The sequence below is a fragment of the Panthera pardus genome, unplaced genomic scaffold, assembly GCF_024362965.1.
Source record: "Panthera pardus isolate Hobbes unplaced genomic scaffold, ASM2436296v1 HiC_scaffold_7, whole genome shotgun sequence".
Taxonomy (NCBI): domain Eukaryota; kingdom Metazoa; phylum Chordata; class Mammalia; order Carnivora; family Felidae; genus Panthera; species Panthera pardus.
Window position 1 is genome coordinate 52,940,162 of NW_026527002.1, and position 24,166 is coordinate 52,964,327.

Below are 24,166 nucleotides of genomic sequence, written 5' to 3' on the forward strand. Positions count from 1 at the left end.
TTTATTTATTTATATTTATTTATTTTTTTCAATATATGAAGTTTATTGTCAAATTGGTTTCCATACAACACCCAGTGCTCATTCCAAAAGGTGCCCTCCTCAATGCCCATCACCCACCCTCCCCTCCCTCCCACCCCCCATCAACCCTCAGTTTGTTCTCAGTTTTTAAGAATCTCTTAGGCTTTGGCTTTCTTCCACTCTAACCTCTTTTTTTTTTTTTCCTTCCCCTTCCCCATGGGTTTCTGTTAAGTTTCTCAGGATCCACATGTGGCTGTTATTTTTAATGCTACTTTAAAAATGTTTCAAATATTTCATACTTTTTTTTTCTTTTTTTAAATTTGTTTTTCAGATATTTCATACTTTTTAGAAAGTGCTACTTTGAAGGTATGTTCAGTATAGGTTTATTAGATGGTAGGAACAAGTAGGTGTGTAACTGTCATACCTACCAGCAGACAAGGTGATTTAACTGGGTAACTTGGACCTTACCCTGTAGGCATTCTGATGAGAAGTGATGTAATTAGATTTAGAATAATAAATATTAACTACTTCACAGGTTTAAACAACAACAACAAAAGAAAACATTAAAGTGCTTTTAAACTATTAAGTGCTTTATAAAAAAGATGGTTTAGCTCTTGTCTGTGTCTCCAGCTGTATCTTAAAACTATTTACCCCCTTACTCTATGAGCTGACTATGCTGACTTTTGTTGAATTCCCTAAACCTCTTATGCTCCTCTTGTCTTAGGGCTAGACAGATGTTATTTCTTCCACCAGGAGTGTTTCTCCCTTCTTGCCCTACACTTGCTACCATTATACGTTACCATTTCTCAGAATTCCCTTCATAGGTGACATACTTCAGAAAGCTTTCCTTGACCACCCTACCCCACTCCTCCACTAAAATTTTTAAAAAGAAAAAAAATAGCAAAGTCAACAAAATATACCCTGGTCCTTTGACTCCATGTCCTCATACTACTGAAGTACTTACTCAGTTTGTTAAGTTTTAGAATTTTGTTTCCTAGAATGAAGGGAGGGACCAGGCATATCTTGCTCTTATGCTAGACATTTTGGAGGAACTCAGTAATGATTTGTTGACTAAATGAATTGTTAATGACATTAATAATAAACATTAACACATTTTCACAAAAAGACTGTAAATCATTTTTCTAGTGTTGGAATCATTCCTTTTGTATCTAAGATAGACTTAGGCAGCTCACTATACTAATAGGATATGTTTGCTTGTTTGTGAAATGAAGGTTTCAGACCTTTCCAGAAGCAAACTCTGTTGAATAGCATCATGAATTAAAGCTATGGAAATGACTTATTTAGAAAGTACTATAATTCTTGTGATAGGAAAATTTATCATGTATAAAAGATCCATATAGTGAGTCTAACACTCTTCAATTGGGATCTAAAAAAAAGTAGAATATATAGTTTACTCATTTGGCCACTTGAAAATTAATGATGTTTATTATACAGAGGAGTTACGAGTTTAGAGGTAGAAAAGAGAGTTGTGGGGTTTCTGAGTGGTTCAGATGGTTAAGCATCTGACCCTTGATTTCAGCTCAGATCATGATCTCATAGTTCATGGGTTTGAGCCCCACATCAGGCTTTGTGCTGACAGCGCACAGAGCCTGCTTGGAATTCTCTCTCTCTCTGCTCCTACCCCCACTCGCGTGTGTGCTTTCTCTCTCTCTCTCAAAATAAATAATAAAAAAAATTTTTAGAAGAAAAAGACTCTTTAAAAGAAAAAGAACTCTTTAAAATAACTCTTTAAAAGAAAAAGAGTTCTAAGAAGGGTATAGTCAAATTTTTTGAAAGAATAGTTGGCCAGGATATGGATAGGATGTCTAGCACAATGCCTGGCCTGTAATAGGCACTAAATGAGTATTTGTTGAAGACATATTTATAAAAATGTTTGAAAGGATTTTAGTTTTTTATGCTTACTGTCTCTACTTCCTCTCTTTTTATTAAGACCTTCAAACAAACATAATTTGTTTTCCATTCTCTATCACTCCAATAGGATTTCTAGGGTGACCTAATGCCAGGTCTAATGAACGTGGGTTTTTGTTCGTTGGTTTGTTTGTTTTGTTTTTACATCTATACTGTATTTGTTGTTGTGGATCACTCCCTCCATGAAACATTCTTTCCTTGGTTTCATAATAACATAAAGGGTCTCCTCTTTTCAGACCTTTCTTTTGTGAGTTTTCTACAGCCATTTGGTCCTTGATTTTTGGTGTTCTTAGTGGTTCTTTTTTTAGCACTCAGTCTTATCAATGGTTATTAAACCTGAGATCAGTATACTCCTGACTAATGGAGGGGTGTTTTATGTGGCCTTTGAATTTCCTGGAATTATATGTAAAATTTAGTGTATGTAAACGTGTACATATTTCTGGGAAGAGAAAGTTCAAAGGTCTCATCGGCTTCAAAGAGTCTAAAATTGAAAGGTTAAATGCCTTCTTTGGGTGATCTTATCCATACCTAGCTTTAACTATTAGTTTATATACTAAATGACATGTTAATTAAATACATGTCTGAGTACTTTGCACCAAGCACTGTTCCAATTCTTAAGGATACAGTGCTAAATAAGACAGGCAGGGTCCTAGATCTCATGGAACATACCCTGAGATTTCACTTCTAAGCTAAAGATCTGTATTTATATGTGTGTGTGTGTGTGTGTGTGTGTGTGTGTGTGTGTGTGTATGTTTTGTGAAGGTAATTTTTTCAAGGTAAGACCTAGAAAGATAGTTTGGCCCTTTGAATACTAGCCTAATTTGGGTGTCAGCATATGGGCAAGAGGTACAGTGTAATGGAACATATCTATAAAACACTAAGTAATTTATATTCTCAAGGCATTTACTCTTTTAAAATAATCTGCCAAGTTGAAAGTGAAAATGGGTTTAAGACTATGTAAGTGAACCATGGCATAGGGGGATAGTGTTTGAATGAGTTCTGAGAACCCATGCTGTGGATCTAAAGATAACATATGTTATGTTGTGATATAATAAGGGATATATGTTTGGTCTTTATCCCCAGTTCCTGTCACAGAGCTCCTAAACCCTTGAAATTTCCTCAATGGTAGGGTTGATAGGAATATCTTTTGTTATATTTAGTCTTATTCTTGAGTTTCTGACACAAGAGCCTCTAAGACCTTTGGGGTTTCTAGAATGAGTATCTTTTTGTATGCTAATGAGATGATCTGTGGCTGGATAGCTTCAGATTGAAGGCTGGTCACCCAGAAGACCAGGATCCGTGATTGGAACTTTAGTCTCATTCCCTGAGTTTCTGGGAGGGGAGAGGATCTGGAGAACACTCATGCCCATGGAATGAAACCTCTATAAACCCCCCTAAACTACAGGGTTTGGAGATCTTCCAGGTTGGTAAGCACATCAAGGTGCTGGGATGGTGATTAGCTTAGAAAAAGTATGGAAGTTCCTTTGCTTCGCCTCTCCCCCCTCACTTTGCCCTATGTATCTCTTCCATTTGACTGTTCCTGAATTATATGCTTTATAATAAAACCATAATAGTAAGTGAGTTCTTATCTAAATTCTGTGATTCATTCTAGCAAACCTGCAGAGGAGGTTGTGAGAACCCCAGACTTTATAGCGAGTTGGTCAGCAGTACTGGTGGCCCTGACTTGTGATTGATGTCTAAAGTGGGGGCAGTTTTGTGGGACTGAGCCCTTAACCTGTGGAGTATGAATGACCTGCTTTTTTGTTTGTTCATTTCCTCTTCAACCTTGTAAGATTTAGTTCAGACCCTGTGGAGAGTGAAAGTCCAGCTGATTTCTAGTTGTTAGTAGAAGGAATTAACTGTGGTAACTTGATTTGCTAAGACCATTTAAGATCTGTTTTCATCTTACAATTTTTATTTTCATTTTTAGACTTTGAGCTTTAGGGATTCAGATAATGCTTATAAAAGTAGAGAAAATCCCTTGTGCTTCTTTTATACTTATTCTTTAGGGGCCTGTCATTGATTATTTAACTTACGTGTTCAGCAACAATGTAACTGTTTAAATCTATTCTGCATCTGTCTATAGAAGGAAAAGGTGAGTAAGTGTGTTAGATTTTCAGAGGTAGAAGTAAGAAAGCATATATGTGATTTGTGAATTGGAGAGTTTTTCTATCTTAACTATATGAAAAAATGATCTTTTGTTTACTGGATTAGGTACTGTTTCTTTTTCTCAGTTATTATTTCTGCTGTTATCAAAATGCTGCTTTTAAAAACTTTTCAGTTCACTCTTATTTTATAATATGCAAAGTTGTTCTTGTGACAGTTTTGTTTGCAGGTGCTTTTTATCTTACTTTCTTCTTTCCATTTATTATTATGTGTGTAACTGAAAGATTTCCTTTGTTCTGATTTTTTATGTGGTTTATTTTCCTGCATGGTTGTGTATCCTTATACATTATATGTACTGTTGTAATGTTATTAATGAAGTTTTGTGGTGAATATCCTGTCAGTGCTGATACCAAATATGATCCTCTGAGTATGAAATTTTGCATTCTTGAGTGAGTAGGTGAGCTTCAGGAGCACCTTGGATTTTTGAGATTTCTATGCATAATTTTATGTGTTTCTTTTTTTCTGGGAAAATGATCCCTAGCTTTTATCAAATTCTGAAGTTGTCTGTAACTTCAAAAAAATTAAGATCCATAGTTGCTTCAAGGGATGGAGGATCTTTGTGGCAGACTCATGACATTTGTTACTTTTATAGTTGTGACATCAATTGTGATGTCTTTTTAATCTTATAAGGGGTCTATTGCTCTTGTTAAATTGATTTTCTGCTTTATGAACTTTGACATACCATAGACGTACATTAATATGACCTTATTTTCCGGGGCGCCTGGGTGGCTCAGTCAGTTGAGTGTCTGACTTTGGCTCGTGATCTTGTGGTTCGTGAGTTTGAGCCCCGTGTTGGGCTCTGTGCTGACAGCTCAGAGCCTGGAGCCTGCTTCAGATTCTGCGTCCCCCTCTCTCTCCGCCCCATCCCTGCTTGTGCTCTGTTTTTCTCTGTCTTTCAAAAATGAATAAACATAAAAAAAATTTTAAATATGGCCTTATTTTCCTGAAAAGTTGATTTCAATTTCCTTGTCAATTTTTTGGCATTGATCAAATATGTATGTAATAACAACTTTATTTTTTTCAGAGATGCGAGATAAAATGAGAAAATGGAGAGAAGAAAACTCACGAAATAGTGAGCAAATTGTGGAAGTTGGAGAGGAATTAATTAATGAATATGCTTCTAAGCTTGGAGATGATAGTGAGTTCTTATTCATGCTTAGTTCATGTTCTATTTATGGCTTTTAGGTTTTTTAAAAACCATCTTTTCATTATGTTTTCCTGCTGTTCAATCTATGATTTGTCCCCTTTTAAGAAGAGTTTTCAGGAAGTCAATGATACATCATTTTGAGAAGGATTTCTAATTCCTGGTTGTAGTGGAGCTATCAAATAGGCCTTTTTGTTTTAATGACCACAGGGCTATCGTCCTGATCTGGTCACAATGTGCCTCATAAAGAATGTTTTAGAAGAGCCCAGGTATTAAACAATGGGAGATCTTTTTACTTTGTAAGATACTAAGATATTTTATATTACTGAAAGTATATGAGGATGCTTTCTTAATTCCAGGTATAATATGGTATATCAATTTTTAGTTATAAGTGACTTTAAAATATTAGAAACAAGAAAAATATCTAATTTCTGCTGGGAGATTTTGACATTAAATTCAGTTTTTTCCTCTCTCTCTATATTTATAGTTTGGATCATATATGAACAAGTAATGATTGCAGCCCTAGACTATGGTCGAGATGACTTGGCATTGGTAGGTATTTAAACTAATTTTATTTCATTTTAAATTTGCTTCACGAAGTATATATAAGTAGCTAAGACTTAGTATATGGCTTGTATTTGAGTGTTTTTATAGCTAGTTTTCAGTGCTACTCTTTTTTTTTTTAAGTTTTTTTTTTTTTTTTTGAGAGAGAGTGCAAGCGGGGGAGGGGGAGGGAGAGGATAGGATCTGAAGCAGGCTCTGCGCTGACAGCAGAAGAGCCTGATGTGGGGCTTGAACTCACAAACTGTGAGATCACAACCTAAGCCAAAGTCAGGTGCTCAACTAACTGAGCCACCCAGGTACCCCTTCATTACTACTCTTAAGAGTAGGTAAGACTAACTAGGTACTTGGGGACAGCGAACGTTCTTAAATCTTCTTAACAGTACTGAAGAAGTTAAATTAGTTGGTGAAGATTATACACTTAAGAGTTGAATTATGCTATATTATAGATTTTAAAATAAGCAGCGGATGGTTTAAAACAAGTTTTTCTTTTGGGTTGTGGAATGACTTTCATAGCACAGTCACAGACTTAGGATGATTTGACTTAGGATTTTTTTTTTTTTTTAACTTTTTTTTTTTTTTTAACATTTATTTATTTTTGAGAGAGAGAGAGACAGAGCATGAGCAGGGGAGGGTCAGAGAGAGGGAGACACAGAATCCGAAACAGGCTCCAGGGTCTGAGCTGTCAGCCCAGAGCCCGATGCGGGGCTCGAACTCACAGACCGCGAGATCATGACCTGAGCCGAAGTCGGACGCCCAACAGGCTTCCCTGACTTAGGATTTTTTGACTTTATGATGGTGTGGAAGCAATATACATTCAGTAGAAACTGCTTTGAATTTTGAATTTTGATCTTTGCCCGGGCTAGTGGTAGGTGGTATCATGATGCTGGGCAGTGGCAATGGGCTGCACCTTCCAGGAGGCATGTGATCACAAGGGTAAACAATCGATAAACTTATTGCCATTCTGTACCCTTACAGCCATTCTGTTTTTCACTTTCAGTACAGTATTTAATAAATTACATGAGGTAGTTGATACTTCATTATAAAATAGTCTTTGTGTTAGATGATTTTGTCCATCTGTAGACTAATGTAAGTGTTCTGAGCATATTTAAGGCAAGCTAGCCTAAGCTATTCTGTTCAATAGGTTGGGTGTGTTAAATGCATTCTTGACATTCAGTATTTTCGACTTACCATGGGTTATGGGATGTAACCCCATTGTAAATCGAATATTAAATACTCTTTTGCAGTGCTTTAAATGTATCTCTTTCTTAAATTACTAGAAAATCCTAACATACATAGAACATGACTTAAAATACTAAATATAGCTTTTAAAATAAAAGAATAACTCATGTGGTAGGCACTGTGCTATAAATGCTTTATAGCAGGCTTTATTTAATCTTCACTTTGATTTGTGCTTGACACTATTGTTATATTAATTTTATATATCAAGAAGTAGAGGTTTCTGCTCTTTTATTCTATTGTTTTATAATCCTGAGTTCTTAAGTATCATCTCCTCATTTAAGCCAAAAAAAAAAAAAAAATACATGCAAACTGAAAGTTGAAATACCAGGAGAACATACTCATATCTGAATTAGCATTATTTTTTCCAAGGTAATTATGTTATATTGTCTCTACACCTAATTTTAGTGGAACTGTTAGTGGTAAATAAATATTCCATAAAATCTTTTGGATTACCTTCAGAACCTATGAGGTATAGTCTTTGTAATATTCACAGAGGTGGCAGCTTACATCTTAAGGGAGATATTAAGGTTTTTTTTTAAGTAGCTAAATGCCATTTGACAAATTAGGAGATCATATTAGATAATATTGATAACCAAAGCAGGAGATCAAATTAAATGCTAACTTTTTTTGTAACTTAGTATTTTTTTAATGATTCAGAATTTCTACACAGCTTGATTGACCAAATAATATGAGTTTTGTGTGGTGTCATAGAAATAAATGAACATCATCTTTATTTTTAACTAATTGTAATGTTTTTCTTAGTGTGGCAGATTTTTAGCCACATACTTGGAAGCAATACTTGCAGATCATATTAAAACTTATTTTATTACTGATTAATAGTTTCTTCACTAATGAAATGTATTTTTTTGGTCACTTATGCTTTGGGGCACTAGAATGGACCATTTTTATAATCCTCGACATTTCTAGCATTCAGATGTTGGTGAGATCATAGTTGGTGCTCAGTAAGTATTTGATTATTTAAATTAATGGATGAATTATGTATATTTCCCAAAGGAGATTGGCTCCATAGACCTGGTGTCTGCATTTTATGACCCCAAATCAGGTTATGTGTACTGACAAGATGATTGATTAATACATGATTTCAACAGGGAAAAATTGAACAAAGTGTTAATATTATTTGCTAGGGACTTGAGAATACTATCAAAGAGCTTAATTGTTATAAAGAGAATACTTAGGCAATAGTTAGAAGCAAAAAACCTGGAAGCTGTTATAAGCATTTAAGTTGGGTCTGGCACATTATGGAAGCAGTTTTTTTTTTAAAGTTCTTTTATTATTTCTGAGACAGAGAGAGAGAGAGAGAGAGAATGAACAAGAGGGCAAGGGGCAGAGAGATTGGCAGACACAGAATCTGAAGCAGGCTTCAGGCTCTGAACTGTCAGCACAGAGCGCAAAGCAAGGCTCGAACTCATGAATTGTGAGATCATGACCTGAGCTGAAGTTGGATGCTTAACCGACTGAGCCACCAGGCACCCCAGAAGCCATTTTTAAGGAGGAATAATATGGCAATATCTCAAGACTTATTAGTGTACTCCATGACCTGCTCATTTTCCCAGTTAGGATTTTGAGAACTGATTGTTATTCCCACTGTAATTTCAGAGTTCTTCTTTTACCCCATTATTTATTACCAATTAATTTCACTTCATGTCATTAGATTACACAGATGAAATGATTTAAGAAGATACACTGAAGACTGTAGTCCATTCCTTGTAGCCCATTTGGTACATGTAATGTAATTACTACTATTTAAGCCTTTTTTACCAATTATTTTTTCAGTTTTGTCTTCAGGAGTTGAGAAGACAGTTCCCTGGCAGTCATAGAGTCAAGAGACTAACTGGGATGAGATTTGAAGCCATGGAAAGGTAACTGAATCTTAAAAACAGTGTGATCCCATTTTAAAATGGTAAACATGGGTATAGATGTAGGTCCTGCCTACATGGCAACATTGTTAATTGTGCAAGATTTTTTGCTACTGAGTTTCAGAATAGTGTCAGTGCTTCTCAGCATAAGTTTTGCCAATTACTCCCAATAAATAGGATTTGACATAGGAGTGTAATTCATTTACCATCTCTGGCTCTGGCCTAGAGAAATGGGATCATGTTCTGGAGTAAGGACAGTTTTATATCCTCTTTCTAGGATTTATTAGCTGTTTACCTGACACGTTATTTAACTTATTTTTGTTTAAGCCTTTTAGCTTTACTCCTTTGCAAAACAGGAATATTACCAACTTGTCAGGGTTGTTTTGGGAATTAGTAATGACATGTGTGTAGTATCCATACAGGCATTCAAGGTATAGAAGGTATTATTATTTTTTTAATTGAGATACAATTGACATTCCGTTGGTTTCAGTTGTATGATATCATGATTTGATATTCATATATATTTTGAAATGATTACCACAATAAGTTTAGTTAACGTGCATCACCATACATTGTTACAATATTTTTTTCTTATGAGAACTTTTAAGATTTACTCTCTTAGCAACAGCTTTCAAGTACACAATAGTATTGTTAACTATGGTAACCATGCTGTACATTATATTCCCAGGACTTTAACTGGACGTTTGTACCTTTTGACCACTGTTACCTAGTATGCCCACCCCCACAGCCCACCTCTGGCAACCACTAATCTGTTTTCTGATTCTATGAGTTTGTGTTCTTTTTGATTCTACCTGTAAGTGAGATTATACAGTATTTGTCTTTGTCTTTGTTTTTGACTATTACACTTAGCATATGCCCAGGGTCATCCAACTTCATAAATAGCAGAATTTCTTCCTTTTTTATGGCTGAATAATATTCCATTATATCAGACTTCTTTATCCACTTATCTGTCACTGGATACTTAGGTTGTTTCCATGTATTGGCTACTGCAAATAATGCTGTAGTGAACATGAGTGTGGAAATAAATATCTTTTCAAGATAGTGATTTTATTTCTTTTGGATAAATACCCAGAAGTGGAATTGCCAGATCAAATGGTAGTTATATTTTGAATTTTTTAAGGAACCTCCATACTGTTTTTCATAGCGGCTCTGCTAATTTACATTCCCACCCACGGTCCAAAAGGGTTCCCGTTGCATACTTGTCAACACTTACATCTTGTCTTCTTGACAATAGTCATTTTATTATGTGTGAGGTGATAGCTCATTGTGGTTTTTATTTTTGTTTCCCTGTTGATTAATGATGTTGAACACTGTTTCATATACCTGTTTGCCATTTGTATGTCTTCCTCGGCAAATGTCTTTTTCAATTCCTCTGCCTCTTCTTAGCCGCATTTTTTTTTTTGCGATTGTGAGTTTGTTTTGTTGTTTTGTTTTGTTTTTGTTTTGTTTTTATTTTAGAGAGAGCCAGCAGGGGAGATGGGCAGAGGGAGAAGAGACAGGGAGAGAGAGAATCTTAAGCAGCTTCCTTGGCCAGCGTGGAGCCCTATGTGGGGCTCAGTCTCACAACCGCAAGTTCTTGACCTGAGCCAAAGTAAGGAGTGGGACACCCAGGTGTCCCTGTATAAAGTCTTTATATGTATTAGATATTAACTCCTTATCAGTTATTTGCAAACATCAGATGATTTGTAAATATTTTTTCCCATTCTGTAAGTTGTCTTTTCATTTTGTTGAATGTTTTTTTGTTGTTGTTTCACAGAAGCTTTTTAGTTTGATGTTGTCCCATTTCTTTATTTTTGCTTTTGTCGGCCTTTGCTCCTTCTAAAAAATTATCACCAAGACTCTTGTCAGAGAGCTTACTGCCTATGTTTTCTTCTAGGAGTTTTACGATTTCATATCTTATGTTGAGGTCTTTAATCAATTTTGAGTTGATTTTTGCATATGGTATAAAGATAGTAGTCCAGTTTTATGTCTTTTGCATATGACTGTCCAGTTTTCCCAGCACCATTTATTGAAGAGACTATCCTTCTCCCATTGTATATTCTTATCTTCTCCTTGGTAAATTAATTGACCATTTATGTTTGGGTTTGTTACTGGATTCTCTGTTGTGTTCCATTAATCTGTGTGTCTCTTGTTATGCCAATACCATAATGCTTTGATTATTATGCCTTTTTTATATGGTTTGAAGTATGATGTCTTAAGCTTTGTTCTTATTGTGCAGGATGGCTTTGGATATTCAGGGTCTTTTGTGGTTCCATACAAATTTTGGGACTTTTCTAGTTCTGTGGGAAATGCCATTGGAATTTTTATAGGAATTGCATAGAATCTTTAGATTACTTTGAGTAGTATGGAAATTTTACCAATAATCTTCCAATCCATGGGCATGGATATCTTTTGATTTTCTTCAATTTCTTTCATCAGTGTGGTATAGTTTTCAACATACAGGGCTTTCACCTCTTTGGTTAAATACATTCCTGGGTAGTGTATTCTTTTTGATGACTTGTAAATGAGATTAATAGATTATTATTAGTATATTATTAATGTATTAATTTATTAATAGATTATTATTAGTGTATTAAAATGAAACAGATTTTTATATCTTGATTTTCTATCCTGCAACCTTACTGAATTTATTTATTAGGTCTAACAGTTTTTGATGGGATCTTATGTTCCATTAAGCTATGTTTATCTGTATTGATCTATCTCTCAATTTTAGGGGCAGTGGTTTACTTGGTCAATTTTCTGATGGATCTAAAAAGAGTTGTTGGTTTGTTAACTTTGTTTAGCCTTTTTCTTGTGAGGATGGGAGTGATGACTTTCAGAATCATCATGTGCCAAACCAGGAACTAGAAATCTTGAGCATCTTTTCATACAATTACTGGCCATTTGGAGAAATGTCTATTCATATTCTTTGCTTCTAGATGGGAGTTACTTATAAGAGTTCTTTAAATACAGTCTAGATGCACGTCCCTTGTCAGATAATATGATTTGTAAAACTTCTCACATTATGTGAGTTGTCTTTTCACTTGCCTAATGGTATCCTTTGATTACAAATGTAAGTTTTTTATTTTTTATGAAGTCCAGTTCTGTTTTTCCATTGTCACTTGTACTTACGGTGTCATGTAGAAACCATTGCCTAATCAGGGTCACAAAGGTTACACCTGTCCTTTCTTCTAAGAGTTTTATGTTGCTGTTAGTTTTTATATTTAGGTCTTTGATCTGTTTCAGTTAATATTTTTTATGGGGTGAGGTAGTTGCCCAACTTTATTCTTTGGCATGTGGATATCCAGTTGTTCCAGCATCTTTGTTGAAATAACTTTGCTTTCCCCATTTAATTGTCTGGCACCCTTGTTGAAAATTAATTGAATGTAAATGTGAGGGTTGATTTCTGGGCTTTCAGTTCTGTTCCATTGATCTATATGTTTATCACATACCACAGTGTATTGATTCCACACTATTGATAGTGTAGCTTTGTGGTAAGTTCTGAAATTTGTAAGTATGAGGCCTTTGACTTCCTTCTTTTTTTTCCCCAAAGAGGATTTTGTCTATTCTGAGTCCTTTGAATTTATTACATATGAATTTTAGGGTTAGCTTATTGCCCCTTACTTTTTTAATTTGGTGTTTTAAGTAAGAGGTAACTTGTACCTAGTTATAGTAGCTTTTAATAAGCAAGATGTATTGATATAATTTTTCTTAACCCTTTTGTTCCTTGGCTTTTGGCTTACGTGTTTGTTTATATGTACATTTTAATCTCATTGGATCTTCTCTGTAAGCAAGCAAAGGGCATAAAGAAAAATAAATAAAATAGTATTATTTTAGGTTAACAGAAAGTAATTTGAATCAGGGGACGGAATGGAAGAAATCTACAAAGGATTGTTCCTGAATCAGTGTTCTACTCTAATATCCCTTTTTGTTTTATTTCAACTATAGTATATCTAGTATTTTTACACCATTCTTAAAATATGTAAATAGCCAAACACATCCCAGAATCCAACATGAATGATTTTTAAAATTATCTTGTAAAGGTTTGAGAGGTACTAGTTTCCAAAGGACACATTTTAATAGTTCCTATCCCTCCACCCCCTTTCTAACTGTACAAAAAATTGATATGGTAACAATAATTTACTCTTAAGTCAAGTTTTCTAAGATACCTAGTGAACTTTAATTTCTTTACACCTTGCTCTTTAATTGAAACTCATATAATCATTTTACCTAGTAAAGTTTTGCTGTTGTGTTTTTTAATTTTTTTTCTCCTGAAAGAGTTGCTATTATGTGTCTTTGTTACATGGAGCCATTAACCATTGATTCTCATATACGATTGTGTGAATTAGAGTGATCTGTGCCCTTTTAAAAAAAATACGTAGTTGCCTAATCTCCATTTTACTGAGATCAGTTTGTTAGTGGTGTAATCCAGAATTTTCTTTAAAGGAAGCCCTGCAGGAGAATTGACAAGTAGGTTTGAGAACATTGCTGACTAAAGGTAAATTTTTGTAGACCTGCAGTGTATTAGGAGTCTCTAGAGAAACAGAATCTAGAGGGTATTTGTATACATATATGGGGTAGGAGGAGGGAGGTAGGACGCAAAGGGAGAGGGAGAGAGATTTACTATGAAGCAATTATGGAGGCTGAGAAGTCCCAGAATCTGCTATCTGCAACTTGGAGAGCCAGGAAGTTGGTGCTGTAATTCTGAGTCCAAGTCCAAAGGCCTGAGAACCAAGGGAACTAATGGTGTAAATCCCAGACTGAGGGCAAGAAAAGATGAGATGAGATGTCCCAGCTCATGTAGTGAGACATTAAAAAGGGATGAATAACTCTTTGCTCTGCATTTGTTCTTTTCAAACTCTCAGGAGATTGGGTGATGTCCACTTACATTGGGAAAGGCAGTCCGTTTTACCGAGTACACAGATTCAAATGCAAATCTCATCTGGAAACACCCTCAGACATACCCAGGAATAATATTTAATCTGGGTATCTCATGGCCAGTTAAGTTAATACATCACACTCAGTTAAAAAAAATTAACCACCACATTCAGTTTTTACAGAACTGAATATTTTGGGGGCTCCTGGGTGGCTTAGTTGGTTAAGTGTCCAACTTTGGCTCAGGTCATGATCTTATGTTTCGTGAGTTCAAGCCCCACGTTGGGCTCTGTGGGGACAACTCAGAGCCTGGAGCCTGCTTTAGATTCGGTGTCTCCCTCTCCACTCACGCTGTCTCTCTTTCTCTCTCTCTCTTAAAAGTAAATAAACATATGGGCACCTGGGTGGCTCAGTCGGTTAAGCGTCTGACTTCGCTTCAGGTCATAATCTCAGGGTTTGTGAGTTTGAGCCTTGTGTCAGGCTCTGTGCCGACAGCTTGGACCCTGGAGCCTGCTTCGGATTCTGTGTCTCCCCATCTCTGCCTCTCCCATGCTCATGCTCTGTCTCTCTCTCAATAATAAATAAATGTTAAAAAATTTTAAAAGTAAATACATAAACATTAAAATTTTCTTTAATAAATTACTATATTTTTATTGTAGTAAAACTTCAATATAATATAAAACTAGGTATTAATAATGTCTTATGTGTATAGTTTTTATATAGCTGTAACAGCAATGTAAGTTTTCTAATAAAATACTCCCCAAAACTAGAAGACTACTAAAATTCAGATTATCATTATATTAGTAAAAGGAATGGTTTCCTACCTTCCTGTGTCATTTTCTTTGTATTTCCCAGAGTTTACATAGTTGGAGAAGGATTCTCAGGGGATTCTTATGTACCGTGTCTTATGTACTGTGTCATAGAACCCTTGCTCTATAGCATTAATTTTATCTTTATATACTTCATTGTTTTGCTTTATTAATATTTAATGATTTTATTTTAGATTTCCCCATTTAATTGCAGGTTCTTTTGAGGCTAGCCATACTTACTATTTTAGCATGTATTTGAGGTCCAAACTAATTTTATTTGAACTGCTTTTAAGTCTAATTGACTTAATGTGCAGTGATGCTGTTTGGCCTTCACATGGTATGGACCCATTTACAAATTAAGTCTGCTTTTCTTTTTCTCAGTTGTCTGCTACAGTTAAAATATTCTTACCTACTAGCATGATCATAATCACAAAGAGGCTTGGGCACTAAAATTGTGGGGCAGTATTCAGTTAAAAGATGTGTCATCATAATGATCTAGAATATTTATATATTGAATATCATTAAGAGAAAAATATAAAATTAAAAAACTCTCTTAGGAAACTTATGAATAGATTTCAAGAATGTAGCTGTTGTTTCTAGTTTTAGAAACACTGTTGTGAAAGTTTTTACATACTGTTTTTGTTTTCTCTAAAGATCTGTATCTGGAATAAAGAAATTGATTTGGAATGGAGTTGGGGTTGTGGATGTTGTTAGGAAGGAATTTCAGGATCACTTAGCTATTTTCTTGCATCCTGAGCAAGATTACCATTTGTAAGACTATATGATGTTCTTTATGTGATTTTTGATGTATTCCTCCCCTTGATTCCCTATGACATAATGTTCATTTTGGGTTGTTAGTTATATGCTGTCATGTTTGATTATTTTTTTCATTTGATAAATTGTCAACTATTCTTATAAGATTGTAACTCACTAAAGTGTATTGCAAGTGTGTATTTAACAGGTGCTTAATGAATTGAACTGAACGAGCTCAACTAAGAAAAGCTATCATAAGTATTCATTAAAGGAGAATTAAATCATAGATCATTTACTTGTGAATTTGTTTAAAATTAAACTTGCTCTTCTGCCTTACTGGCTGTAATTCTAGGTATATCTAAGACCACAAAGGTATCTCTCTGTGCTGCTAGTTTTTACCTTTGTATTTAGGCCAAATTGAATCCATGTATTTTTGTTCATCTCTGTTTTTCTTTGTTCATGAATCAGTATATTTTTGAAGTCAGGTTTTTTTTATAAATGCTTTATACATGAAGCTTTTCTGTAAAAAATTTCTAGCAAATTACTACTGTTACATGAAGATCAGAAGAGAGTTGGATTCCAATTGTCAATGCATTTAAAGTCCTGCCAGTTTAATGTTTTTCTGTATTTACTATTTGTCACTAAATATTAAGGTAATGATTCTTGATGTTTCTTTTTTTTAAAAAAATAGATACGATGATGCTATACAACTGTATGATCGAATTTTACAAGAAGATCCAACTAACACTGTAAGTTAGCTGACTGTCTAAATTTTATTTTAAAAGGTGAAATTTATTCATTTTTGAAATAATGTGAAAATACATATGAAGCCAGGTTTTAGCTTCTTATTTTAAATAATTTATGTTGAGGGTGCCTGGGTGGCTCTGTCGGTTAAGTGTCCAACTCCTGAAATCGGCTCAGGTCCTGATCTTGTGGTTGTGGGATTGCATAGGGCTCTGTGCTGAGCATGGAGCTTTCTTGGGATTCTCCCTCTCCCTCTCTCTCTGCCCCTCCACCATTCACTTGCTTTCTCTCTCTCTTCCTAAATAAATAAACCTGAAAAAAATATATATGTTGGACCACAGTTTTAAAATAGATTTAAAACTCTTCTGTAAAATTTGACTCATAAGATACCTTATTAAAAAGAAACTAGTGGAGGGACCCCTGAGTGGTTCAGTCAGTTAAGTGTCTGACTTCGGCTTAGGTCATGATCTCACAGTTCCTGAGGTCGAGGACCATGTTGGGGTCTGCCCTGATAGCTAGGAACCTGCTTGGGATTCTCTCTCTCTCTACCCCTCCCTTGCTCTCTGTCTTTCTCTCTCTCTCTCTCAAAATAAATAAACTTAAAAAAAAAAAAAAGAAACTATTGGAAATTTAGAAAGAAAGAATTTTATGTGCTTGCAAAAAAGCCCAGCAGAGTTCAGTGGTTTTGTAATATTTTTAAGTTTATGATATACTAACTTGTTTTGTTTTGGTAGTTATATTTTAGTTGTCTCATTGAAAAATGAAGTCATGACAGTAATTGGTATATAGAATTAATAAAGGTGTTTTGTTTTTTTTCGGCCTTATACCTAGATAAGAACATATATATGTACATATAACATACATGTATACATATATACACATAAAGAAGAAAAATATATTGTGTTTCCCATAAGATAACATCTTTAATTATCCTGATTTGAACAAATATATTAGTGTATTGTGCAGAGCATTTGTTCCAGATATACTTATGTAATGTTACTTGTTTTTAAAGTACTCTGGTGAAGATTTTTTTTAATTTTGAGAACATTTTAGTTTACTACTTTTGCATAATGGCTTTCCTCAGACTTATCTTTTACTCAGTGAAAAGTTAGATTTTAGATAACATATCAGGCATTTTAATTTTTTATTATGTCCATGCATACATATGCCTGCTAAAAGAAAATATTTTTAGAAATTTTGAACAAAAACCAGTTTGATGGGGCGCCTGGATAGCTCAGTCGGTTGAACGTCCAACTTTGGCTCAGGTCATGATCTCGTGGTTTTGTGAGTTTAAGCCCTACGTCGTGCTCTGTGCTGACGGCTCAGAGCCTGGAGCTGCTTCAGATTCTGTGTCCCCCTTTCTCTCCACCCCACCCCTGCTTGTGCTCTGTCTCTCTCTCTTTCAAAAATGAATAAACATAAAAAAATAAAAATAAAAAAACAACCAAAAACCAGTTTGAGTTTGTTTTGTCCTTTTAGAGGAGGAGAAATTGTTATATTAGCATAATACAAATACATGAAGGTTTTCTCTTTTTGGCAAGCATTTCATTCAAAATACACATTTTTGAAAAGTCATTTGATGTATGATTGTGGATTATAAGATGCAGAAATACTGAATATTAAACATTAGTTACTTGATTTGTTTTAAGTAAATTATGCATGTTGGGGAATTATTTAATATTGAACTGTCCAATATTTAGTTAACATTTATCTCAGGCATTCATTAGTCATTAACCCCCAATCTCTGCTATCTCTTCTGATACCCTGTAGTAATTCTTATGTTTGTTGCTTGAATGATAAGCTTTTTTCAACTTTATTGAGATTTAATTGACAACATTTCGTAAGTTACACATGGTGGTAATATATATCTATGTAGTGAAATGGTTTAGATTTTTGCTGTTAATATTATCCCATCCCAGGGAAATTTTCTCTGGAAACTTCCTAGGGTTTTTTGGGAGGGGCTGGGGGAATGGAGTGTAGAGGTAGATATTTAAATGGCAAGGATGTATTATTTTATGAGGATTCTCAGCATATAGAAAGTTCAGGGAAAAGTTTTGACAGAGCTGCAAGCCTATCTGTTATTAAAAACAAAAACAGAGTTATTATTTATCTAGATATTTCCAATAAAAAGGGAGTTAAAATGGGAAAGTTTTGAATACTTTTTTTAATCTTAACTATCGTAATTACTTGCCACCTGTTTTAAGACAATGGCACTGTTTTTCTTTCCTTACAGATTTTCTCATGTACTTATTTCAGTTATAAGACTTTACCACAGTTTCAAAGGTATTCATTTTTCATGCAGTCATATATTGAAAATACAAACTCACGTTTCTGAAAAGTTTCAAAACATTTTTTTTGATAACAGTTAAAAATCAATAGCTTATAATTTAATTTCTTGGAATTATGGGTCAAACATTTTACTTATGTGTCATTTTAAGTGGGGGATATTTTTAATAAATTATTTCACTTTTTCAGGATTTAAGATAATATGTAATTATTTTTCTGTGTTTGTAGTACTTTCCATGTTCTATGGCTCTAAGACTGACTAAAAGAGATATCCAAATGGTTTTACTCGTAGACTATGTATGAGGGTGGTAGTAACTAAATCCCTTAGTTGCTAGGTAAACACTTTAGAACAAAGTAACTAAATTCAGCTTTGCTTAAATGTATTATTTTTTCATTAAATATTATCTTTATTTAATGTCCCTTTGGTCCCTTCTGTCCTTCTGTAAATGTTTATTGAGTACCTGTCATGAACCACCAGAATGTTGGTGTTACTAAGAATAAAGACCGTTTCTGTTTATGTATCCATAGAAAGCACTGTGGTAGACACTGAGGGAGATGACAAAACCATGAAAGACCTAGAACTAATTAACTCTAGTAGGGGAAGACTTTATTTGTATTATTAAACAGTTAAGTGGCAGTGTAAAAGACTTCACAGTTTCTTTTTTCAAAGCAGCTTTAATGTATGACCTTAAAGGTGGGAAAATCTGGTTTCATCCTCATCCATAGTTATAATTCAAGCTTTTACACTGTAGTTCTTCTTTGCATTGTCTAAAAGTGATCATATGACTCCTTCATTGGTCTTGTGCCTCTGTTCCTAGATATCCAGTATAGAAATTATCTTGTTCATTCAAGCTTTAAGGAGCTCTCCTTCCCTCTCACATGCATTCATTAATCTTTTTTTTTTTTTTAATTTTTTTTTTAATGTTTATTTACTTTTGAGAGAGACAGACAGACAGACAGAGCATGAGCTGGGGAGGGGCAGAGAGAGAGGAAGACACAGAATCCGAAGCAGGCTCCAGCCTCTCAGTTGTCAGCACTGAGCCCAACATGGGGCTCAAACTCATGAACTGCAAGATCATGACCTGAGTTGAAGTCAGATGCTTAACCAACTGAGCCACCCAGGAGCCCTGCATTCATTAATCTTTCAAAAAATATTTGTTGAGTGCCTGCAGTATGCTTGGTGCTGGGAATAGAAGAACAAATTAGACACCCGCTTGACTTTGCACTTAGGGATGCAGAGTGATATGAACAGATTTTGGACTTTGACAATAGACTATTAAATTCGTATTCTTTAGTGACTTGCTGGGTGATTTTTTGAGCCTTGCAGGCTTTGAAGGATGAGTGTGGTTGAAATGAAGCAAAGATGATGGGCTGGGGAAAGTCCTCATATCTTATGAATGAAGCCTTCACACTGTTAAAGTACAAAGTTTACCGAGGAAAGAAAGAAAAAAGTGATTAGAAAGGAAGTTTTCAATTTTCTTCTGGGAGGGTGCTAAAATTTTTTTTCTCCCATCTATTTTTTAAATTTGTTAAATATTTTTTTTGAAGATGTAAAACCTACCCATGTTTAAAACTACAAACAATACAAAAGAATATATGTATGTATAAGTCTTTCCTCTTACTCCTGATCTCAATTCCTCCTTCACTTAGGGAAACATTGTTAACATTTCTAATGTATTCTTCCAGAGACTTTTTCCTTGTGAACACACATGCATGTATGCATGAGTGTATCCCTTTTGATAGAGTGATTTGAAATGCAAATTATGGCATACTCTATTTCACAACACAGTGTAAAGATCATTCTATATATCAGCACATCCTTTACATCATCCTTTGATTAGCTACATAGCATTTTGTTGTATGATGTATAGTCCCTGTCTTGAAAAACAGTTTTAAGTTAAATTGAAACAGTTTGATGAACCCTTGGGTTGATTCTGATATCTTTCTCCCAGGAACAGTGTTGCAGTGAATGCCATTTGTAGGATGGATTCCTACTCTGCAGTCTAAGTCTGGAGGTCTATACATTTTAAACTTTGATAGGGGTGCCTGGATGGCTCTGTTGGTTGAGCAAATGACTTGATTTTGGCTCAGGTCATGATGCCATGGTCCTGGTATTGAGCCCTGTGTCAGGCTCTACACTGAGCATGGAAACTGCTCCCTCTCTCTCTCTCTCTTTCTCTCTCTCTCTCCCTCCCTCCCTCCCTCCCTCCCTCCCTCCCTCCCCTGCTTATGTGTGCAAGTGTGCTCTCTCTAAAATTAAAAAAAAAATTGTTTGATAGATGTTGCCAAATTTCCTTCCACAAAGGCTTTTTAGCATCCTTATTCATTTCTCTGGTGTATGAGAGTGCTTCTCCTGTATTCTCCCACATGGTATGCACTTTCAGCTTTTTGGTTTTTAACCTTTGCCAGTCTAATTGGTAAAAAATGTTATCTTGTTATAATTTGCATTATGAATGATGTTGGATCTTTTCATATACTTAAAAAGCCGTTTGTACTTCTCTTTCTGAACGTCCTCCTTTAATACCTTTTTTAGATGAAATTTTATTTCTATTCTTACTGAAGAGAGGGCATGGTACTGTGCTCTACCTAGTTAACCTCTTTCTTCTTCCGCACTCATTGACCTCTGAGAAAAACTAGGGTTCTGAGGAACAATATTTTGTACCTCTGAATTGGTTCTTTGTACAGAGTGACTGGAGATGCAGCAAGATGGCCTTATTTGTGAACAACCTGGTATGTTACATTTCAGAACTTAATTTTTATTCTTAGAAAATGCACAATGAAGTCAAATTTTGATTAGGGAAATACCACCAGATATTTTTAGAAATAACTTTTTTGTTAATAATACGGGAGATAAGGACGCCTGGGTGGCTCAGTCAGTTCGGTGTCCAACTTCAGCTCAAGTCATGATCTCACGGTTTGTGAGTTTGAGCCTTGTATTGGACTCTGTGCTGACAGCTTGGAGCCTGGAGCCTGTTTCCGATTCTGTGTCTCCCTCTCTCTTTACTCCTCCCCTACTCATACTCTGTCACTCTGTCTCTCAAAAATAAATAAACGTTAAAATAATAGAAAAATAATAATATGGGAGATAGTTTGAAGGAGATGTGATGAGATAAAATAATTTGTAATTTGGAGGCTGCTCGGTCTTAGGCCAGAGATTATAGGGATCTAAACCTAGGACAAGTAGAACTGGAAAGGGTAAGGAATGGATGAAAGAATATTTTGCAATGAAAGTACAAAAAAATTAAAATTACTGGGGCACCTGGGTGGCTCAGTCGGTTAAGTGTCCGACTTCTGCTCAGGTCATGATCTCGCGGTTCGTGAGTTCAAGCCCCGCGTCGGGCTCTGTGCTGACAGCTCAGAACCTGGAGCCTGTTTCAGATTCTATGTCTCCCTCTCTCTCTCTGACCCTCCCCCGTTCATGCTCTGTCTCTCTCAAAAATAAATAAACGTTAAAAAAAATTAAAAAAAAAAATAAAATTACTTAGATGTGAATGGTTTTTAGAAAGGTAACTCTCAAATATACCTATCAAAGCCAAGTATTGGATTAGGCTCACTGTGAGCTTTTATCCCTTGGCTTACCTGAGCACCAGTTTTTTTGTTTGTTTGTTTGCTTTCAAAATAAAAGTAGGCCTTTCTTCCTTTGAAAGTTCCTTGAGGGAAATCATTATGTCCATTGCATGGACTAATGCCTAGCATATGGTAGGCCTTCAATGAATACTTGTCGAACTTATATGCCTTTCAGAAAAGAGGTATAGTAATTACTCCCTTTTTAATTTAATTTCATATTTCAGAAAGATCAGATTTTGCCTAGAATTACAAACCGCATAGTGTGATTTATCAAATATTTGAAGTTTTGTTTTGGAATTAGATGTAATTGCCTCTGTGCCAAAGATGAAGATGTTTTCAGAATGCCACATTTCTTAGGGTAGTGGGCATAAGCCTTGGAAGAACCTAGAATTCTGCTTTCCTTCTGTAAGTCAGTGGTCTGTTTCTTCCTAGGTCCCAGCATCTGCAGTAAGGGAGTCTAGATTGTATTTTGCTGGTAGATCTTAATTCTTTAATCTTTTCCTAGGTGGCATTTCTTCCCCACTGTAGCTTATTTTTTTAAGATATGACAAGTGTTTCTGGAAGAATTGCTGGCTAGCCTCTTTGTACGTAGTGTTACAGAAAGCATGTAGCAAGTTTGATGAAGATTTGTTGGTGGTCATCAGTACTTTATATTTTATGATAGAAATATTTTATAATAGAAATTTCTAACTGCTGTTATTAAAATCACTTGTGAAGTGGAACAGTTTTCACTTTTTAAAAAAATCGTTATTTATTTATTTTGAGAGAGAGAGAGAAAGAGAGAGAGAACATGCAAGCCAGGAGAGGAGCAGAGAGAGAGGAGAGAGAGACTCCCAAACAGGCTCTGCACTGTCAATGCAGAGCCTGATGCCAGGCTCAATTTCACAAACTGTGAGATTATGACCTGAGCTGAAATCAAGAGTCAGACACTTAACTGACCAAGCCACCCAGGCACCCCTGGAACAGTTTTCATTTTTTTTTTTAAACATATATATTGTTTTTGTTTTTTTTCTTTTTTGAGAGAGAGCGTAAGCAGAGGAGGAGCAGAGAAAGAAGGGGACAGAGGATTTGAAGCAGGCTCTGTGCTGGTAGGCTGACAGGAGCAAGCCCAATGAGGGGGCTTGAACTCACAAACCATGAGATTGTGACCTGAGCCAAAGGCTCAGCTGACTGAGTCATGCAAGTGCCCCCAACAGTTTTCATTTCTAAGACTCAAACTGACATTTGCAAAGCTTTTTCCAAACAAGACATTTAGAAAAATTCAGAACATTGGCATACTTTTAGGAAAGAAAGTATAAAAAAGAAATAAATGGAAATTGATAAACATTCAAGACTTGACTTAACTTTTAGTCCAATTAATGCTATTTTAAAACTGTTTTGACATACAATTGATGTAGAATAGACTGGACACATTTAACTAAGGTGTGCAATTTGGTAAGTTTTGACACTTGGATATACCTGTGAAGCCATCACACAATCAAGATTGTGAACAAAACTATCATCTTCAAAAGTTTTTACTCCTTTCCATTTTTGTATTCCTGTAATATAATCTTGAGCTTTCTTGTGGTATAGAAGTTACTTGGAAGCAATTTGATCCTTTTGGGTCTTTGTTAGAGAGGTTCAGAGCAATGTATATAGGGCTAATGATACCTCATTACATCCTTCTGGGCACTCTGTCCATTGCCACAGGAATCATGGCATTTTCTAGTCTGGTTGGTGGGAATAGGCACTATTCCCATCCCTGTGTGAGCTCAAGACACTTCCCCTTAAGCCTTTCTGGTGATTCTTTCCTTGGCTTGGGTAGTGTTTTCACTCACATGCACTGGTCAGTACAAGGCTGAATACTCCAGGAAAACCCTTCAGATTCAAGGGGAATCTAGAGTTCTTATTCTGTTTCTTTTTTCTCTAGTACTATGTCTATAAGCTCTAGCCTTTGATCTTCCTGACACTCAGCTCCTTTTCCTGAACTCACAGTCTACTGAACTCAACCTGTTTTCTCTTCCTGCGTAGGATTCATTCCATGAAACTCCCTCAAGGTAGCAAGCCAGGACAATAAAAATAGGGCTCACCTCATTTGTTTCCAGCTGCTCAGGGATCACTGTGCCTCTTGTCCTGTGCCTTAAAAGTGATTGTTTCATGTATATAGTCTAGTTCTTTGATTGGTTCAGGCAAGAGGGTAAATCTGATCCCTGTTA

The 24,166-nt window shown here is 35.3% G+C and overlaps 1 protein-coding gene across 2 annotated transcripts in view; it reads left to right on the forward strand.

Moving 5' to 3' along the window:
- The window catches only part of EMC2 (ER membrane protein complex subunit 2), a 51,036-nt gene that overhangs the window by 1,499 nt on the left and 25,371 nt on the right, over positions 1–24,166 (forward strand). For both annotated transcript variants that reach the window (XM_019467853.2, XM_019467854.2), the window contains exons 2-5: positions 5,138–5,251; positions 5,745–5,809; positions 8,855–8,940; positions 16,066–16,123. In XM_019467853.2, the coding sequence (XP_019323398.1) occupies positions 5,138–5,251; positions 5,745–5,809; positions 8,855–8,940; positions 16,066–16,123 (323 nt within the window). The remainder of the gene's footprint in view (positions 1–5,137; positions 5,252–5,744; positions 5,810–8,854; positions 8,941–16,065; positions 16,124–24,166) is intronic.